Here is a 6,001-nt window from a genome sequence, read left to right on the forward strand (position 1 = left end):
GTTCATTAACCCTCATTTGTAAATGACAACCTCTGGTGCATAAGCTGAAGTTTACTTCCAGACCCTCACAACACTTTAGCCCATTCCCTCCCCTTAAGAAAATCAGGGCTGGAAGAGACCCAGGTCATGTATACCTTTCCCCCTGTCCTAAGAGGTACTGCCAAGATTTAAAGCATTGCTGGCCTCGGGAGAAGTCGATTCAAAGCTTTGGAAGGCATATTTCAGAGTGCCGTATCACAGTGGTAGCACGAGGCATGGTTGTTCACTAACTTCACTCTTGATTTCTAGCTCATCCAGCACTGGGCAGGATATCAGGCTAAGCCCCATATCCTGTGCTATCGTGTCTTGCCCATTTCGCTAACTAGAAATGAATAACCATGATACTTTGCATTCCCACAGGCTCTATAAGAAAGATCGCTTTAAAAGAAGTTGGAGAGTATCCAGTTAAAAAAAATGGGTGTCTGATATTTTTAAAAAATGACACGTTTGTCCGATTACCGAAGTGGCCTGTTTTCATTCTACGTGCTGCTTTCCAGCACCGTCACTATGTGGAATAGGTATCTTCTCCTTGGGATTTCAAAGCACTTTGCAAAAATGACACAAACATGTCAGCCTTCCCGGGAGATAAACAGCATTAGACCCATTTTGTAGATGGAAAAACCAAGGCTCAGAAAAGGAAGGCGAGTTGCAAAACTTAGGAGTGTGGGAATTTAACATTTCAAATCATAAAATTATAGAATCATAAAAAAATGAGGGTGGGGCGGGACCTCAGGACCCCAAGTCCTATGGGGACTGAGACATCTAGTCCAACCCCCTGCTCCAAGCAGGACCAGCCTCATACTACTAAGTCATGAGATTGCGTGACGAAAAATAATCATTTTGTGAAGTAGGCGGAGCTGAAACCTGTTCCACAAATAGCCTACAATTTTGGAGGGGTCCAAGACACGAAGCCAATTACCATCCGCCGTTAAAAAGTCCTGCCTACACTACACCTGGCTAATTTGTTGCAACTGAGCCCATTTCTCAGATTTATCTGCAATAAAGATCTTGCCATGAGTATCTGAATGAGGTACGCAAAGGCTACGCTTCAATGGGGAAAGTCACAATAAAAACCCCGACAAACCCCAAGTGTTTGCTAACTAGGGCTAAGAAGGAAATAGATGGTCTAACTTCATCCCAGAAGTCTGAATTAAGAACTAGGGTGACCACATGCCGATTCGTGTTTCCTTTGGCAAGATAAGCATCAAAGACATTGTCTGACTGGCTGCAGTTTGTTCTTCTGCAGAGAACGAGACCCTATACACCACGACCATCCCCACAGTATCCGCCAACCCAGTACCTTCCTGCTGCTTTACAGCAGGATCAAAAGGTCAGTCATCCCGACATTTCTTCCTCCCGCCCCGATCCTATGACATGCCATTAAATCCTGCAGCAAAGCCCCTGGGATTTCCGACGTCTTGCACAGCACCACTTCCCTGCCTTAGAAGAGATTCAAAAACATCCCATGTCTAAAAAGGTGGGAAGAAATGACTCCATTTGAAAAACCTCTTTTTCATTATTATCTCCCCCGCCCCTATTCAAAATTGCATTTTTCCCTTAAAGAGAGAGGCTACAAAGAATTCAAACAGAAGAAAACAACTGCTTTGTTAATAGAAATACTCTTTTTTTTTCTTTTTAAATCAAGTCACTGCGGGGGGGTTTTAAATGAATGGTTCAAAAATCTTAATCCAGTTCCCAGCTGTCCCCTACAAAAACTGCTCCCTAAAGCAGTTGGGGCTGAACACGGTTAGAAATCACAGGAAAGCAAGGCTGGAAGGGAAGGGACCGCATGAAGTTGTCTAGTCCAGCTTACGGCAGGATAGCCAAGTGTCTGGGCAACCTGCTCTTGAAGATTTCCAGGGATGAAGATCCCACTGCTCCCCCTGGTCCATCCTGGTGACCACGCTCATCACCAGTAAGCTCCTGCTAGCCTCCAAACTAAATTTCCATTGCTGGGACACTGGCCAACATGGGCCAGCTCCAGTCTAGCCCAGGTTGCCCAATGCAGGATTCTGCTGCCCAAGCGCTAGGGGCAGAGCCCAAGCATTCGGGCGTCACCTCCCCTTGCAGACCAGATGCTGTTGTCCCACTACAGGATCAAAGAAGATGCAAAAAATCTAGAGTCTTCCTAATGCGTAGAAAACAGCATCTTGCTACGCTAAACTTTTCCCTCTTTAATTTCCCATTAGTGGGAGCAACAACAAAAGCAACAGCACAGACTGAAGGTGGAGAGGCCAAAACTTAGTTGCTGTTTCTAAGCCCTGAGAGCGGAGAGCGCAGTCCAGGCCCAGGCTGACACTTCTTGTCGAGTCATCGTGGGTTGGCGCTGCACACAGACGCTCTGCTCCACTTCGGCGCACAGACTCCACACAAGCTCTGCACAGGGTGGGGACATCTGGGTTTCGGCTGCATTCCTGTTGTGAAATGCAGAGGGGAAATGCAGAGCACAGGGCTTGGAGAAGGACAAATCCAACAGGGACCTGCGGGTCACAGCGTCCGAGAGGCTCCAGTCTTTGCAAACAGCAAGACACAGTCCCCTGCCCCAACCCCTTCGGGGTATCCAAGGGTGCGCAGCATCTCCGGGTGAGCACCAGCCACCCCAACCTCTTCGGGGTATCCAAGGGTGCGCAGCATTTCGGGTGAGCACCAGCCACCCCAACCTCTTCGGGGTATCCAAGGGTGCGCAGCATTTCGGGTGAGCACCAGCCACCCCAACCTCTTCGGGGTATCCAAGGGTGCGCAGCATCTCCGGGTGAGCACCAGCCACCCCAACCTCTTCGGGGTATCCAAGGGTGCGCAGCATCTCCGGGTGAGCACCAGCCACCCCAACCTCTTCGGGGTATCCAAGGGTGCGCAGCATTTCGGGTGAGCACCAGCCACCCCAACCTCTTCTCTTCGGGGTATCCAAGGGTGCGCAGCATTTCCGGGTGAGCACCAGCCACCCCAACCCCTTCGGGGTATCCAAGGGTGCGCAGCATCTCCGGGTGAGCGCCAGCCACCCCAACCTCTTCGGGGTATCCAAGGGTGCGCAGCATCTCCGGGTGAGCACCAGCCACCCCAACCCCTTCGGGGTATCCAAGGGTGCGCAGCATCTCCGGGTGAGCGCCAGCCACCCCAACCCCTTCGGGGTATCCAAGGGTGCGCAGCATTTCCGGGTGAGCGCCAGCCACCCCAACCTCTTCAGGGTATCCAAGGGTGCGCAGCATCTCCGGGTGAGCGCCAGCCACCCCAACCTCTTCAGGGTATCCAAGGGTGCGCAGCATTTCCGGGTGAGCGCCAGCCACCCCAACCTCTTCTCTTCGGGGTATACAAGGGTGCGCAGCATCTCCGGGTGAGCACCAGCCACCCCAACCTCTTCGGGGTATCCAAAGGTGCGCAGCACTTCGGGTGAGCGCCAGCCACCCCAACCTCTTCGGGGTATCCAAGGGTGCGCAGCATCTCCGGGTGAGCACCAGCCACCCCAACCCCTTCGGGGTATCCAAGGGTGCGCAGCATCTCCGGGTGAGCACCAGCCACCCCAACCTCTTCGGGGTATCCAAAGGTGCGCAGCACTTCGGGTGAGCGCCAGCCACCCCAACCTCTTCGGGGTATACAAGGGTGCGCAGCATCTCCGGGTGAGCGCCAGCCACCCCAACCTCTTCGGGGTATCCAAGGGTGCGCAGCATTTCGGGTGAGCACCAGCCACCCCAACCTCTTCGGGGTATCCAAGGGTGCGCAGCATCTCCGGGTGAGCGCCAGCCACCCCAACCTCTTCTCTTCGGGGTATCCAAAGGTGCGCAGCACTTCGGGTGAGCGCCAGCCACCCCAACCTCTTCGGGGTATCCAAGGGTGCGCAGCATCTCCGGGTGAGCGCCAGCCACCCCAACCTCTTCGGGGTATCCAAGGGTGCGCAGCAGCGAGTGCCAGCCACCCCAACCTCTTCGGGGTATCCAAGGGTGCGCAGCATCTCCGGGTGAGCACAGCCCCCCTCTGCAAGTCCTCTGTACCTGGAAGCGGCGGCGGGGGGCCCATACTTGCACGTGCAGCTCCGTGCTCTTAGGCCCCATCTACACCACCGTGCAACACCCGTGTGCATCCGCACCCAAAATCCACGCTGGTGGCAGAGGTCCCCTGGCCATCGGGACGGCGTCTGCCACCGCCTGGGAGCTGGCGCAGCGGGGCGCCCGGAGCCCTGCGGGCCGCGGCAGCCGGGCACGGGGGGGAGGACCGCCGGACTCGGGGCCCGCAGGGCCAGGCCCGTCGGGGGAGCCTGCAGGAGCACCGGCAAGTCACCCGGACGCACACTGGGCCACAAGCCCGCCACGCAGCTCGCCCCGGCTTTGCGGAGCAGGGCCCCCCCGCGCCCCTGGGCCGCAGGGCCCCGCCCGGGGGCGCCCAGCAGGGGAAGGGGAAGGAGCAGCAGGAAAGGGAGGCAATGCCCCCGTGCTTCACGCAGAGCCCGCAGCACCCCTCCCCCTGCCCCCCGGCTCACTCCTGCCGCGGCTCCGCCCCTCGCGCGCAGCCAAACTCCTCCGCCGCCTCCTGCTTCCGCGCCACAACCTACCCCGCGGGGGCCCTCGGCGTCCCGCCTCAGAGTGACTCCTCCGGCAGCCAATCGCTGGTGACGCTGCCGCTTCCTGCTTCAGCCTAGCAGCGGGGCCGAGTGAAAGCTTGCCCGGAGTTTGTTTACGCGTCCCCCCCCCCATTCCCTTTTGCTGTTAACCCTTCGCAGGCCCGGGAGAGCAGTGTTGTGGAAAGCCTGGCGCTGCTGGGCCCTGTCCTGGAAAATGCCACTAGGTTGAGGGGTGACATCATGGGGAGGTGTGATGATGTCACGCAGAAGCGTGATGTCGCATTGCTGCGTGGTGACGTCACGGCTGTGACCTCATGGCAACCCAAATATAAAGATGTGACGTCATGGGGGGCGTGGTGGTGTCGTGCGGAAGCGAGGGCCCCTTGCTGCATGGTGACATTGGGGCGGTGACCTAATTCAGCCATGCAGCGACGTAATGGCCAAAGACAAAGACGTGCCATCGTGGGAAAGTGCGATGGTGTCGCCCAGAAGCGTGAGGTCACATTGTGGCGTGGTGACATCACAGTGGTGACCGCGTTCTCCCATGCAGGGACGTAATGGCAAACCAAAAATAAATATGGACAAGAAGAGGTTGTGGACTTGTCCCCAGGTGCAGCAAAGAGGTGACCCGGGGTTCAGGACGGAGACGGGGCCCTGACACAAACACCACAGGCTCCGGGGGCTGCGGGGAAGAAGTAGTGCCATGTGCCCCCCCACGCCGTGCCTTCATCAGAGGCTTGTTGCAGTGCTGCAGTCCTGCGGGCACAACCCCACCAGGCGTTAACCTGCGGCTTGGCAGTTTACAAATGGGAGGCCCCTGCTACACATTGCACACAATTAACTAGTTAATCGCGCAATACATTTCGACCAGCTGCACATACAAAGTGCTTATCACACCATAAAAATGCCTCTCAAGCTATAAAAAGAGCCAATCAGCTACAAAGTTAGTGCTTGAAAATGTGTAACCACTCCATAGCTGGTTCCTACCTGACTTTAATTTGAATGTGTATCAATGTGTGTATAATGTGATAGCAAGAAACTGGATTCTGTTGGTCCCTTCCCAATCCTGTGCTCCTCAGTTCAGTGAGTACATGGGTACAAACAGCAGCAGCTTTATATTGTGTTTCTTCAGCTGATCTGAGAACACTTTACCAAAAAAAAACAAATAAAAAGCAATAGCATTGTCCCCATTTTGCAGATGGGAAAACTGAGGCACAGGGAAGGGAAGCTGCTTGCCCACCATCATCTCAGAAGCCGAATGCAGAATAGGACCCAGGTGTCCTGAATCCCAGGCCAATCAAAGCAGGGATCCTACCTGTAACGGGGGAGTGCCTGCAATGCTCTGCCTGCATGCACAGCTCGCCCTGCGCGCTTTTCTCTCTGCAGGACACAGACGGAGGCTGCTTGTGC

The 6,001-nt window shown here is 55.5% G+C and overlaps 1 protein-coding gene across 4 annotated transcripts in view; it reads right to left on the reverse strand.

The window, feature by feature from the left end:
• The window catches only part of FBH1 (F-box DNA helicase 1), a 35,926-nt gene extending 31,435 nt beyond the window's left edge, over window positions 1-4,491 (reverse strand). The window contains exons 1-3 of one of the 4 annotated variants that reach the window (XM_090041513.1): window positions 3,956-4,491; window positions 3,731-3,905; window positions 499-3,561 (exon numbers count right to left, since the gene is read on the reverse strand). In XM_090041513.1, coding sequence (XP_089897639.1) covers window positions 499-517 — 19 coding nt within the window. In that variant the 5' untranslated portion in view covers window positions 518-3,561; window positions 3,731-3,905; window positions 3,956-4,491. Of the gene's footprint in view, window positions 1-498; window positions 3,906-3,955 lie in introns of all 4 variants that reach the window. The other 3 variants (XM_090041514.1, XM_090041511.1, XM_090041512.1) reach the window with 3 other exon arrangements.
• Window positions 4,492-6,001: the final 1,510 nt, after the last annotated feature.

The sequence above is a fragment of the Crocodylus siamensis genome, chromosome 4, assembly GCF_052110815.1.
Source record: "Crocodylus siamensis isolate JL-2025a chromosome 4, ASM5211081v1, whole genome shotgun sequence".
Lineage (NCBI taxonomy): Eukaryota > Metazoa > Chordata > Crocodylia > Crocodylidae > Crocodylus > Crocodylus siamensis.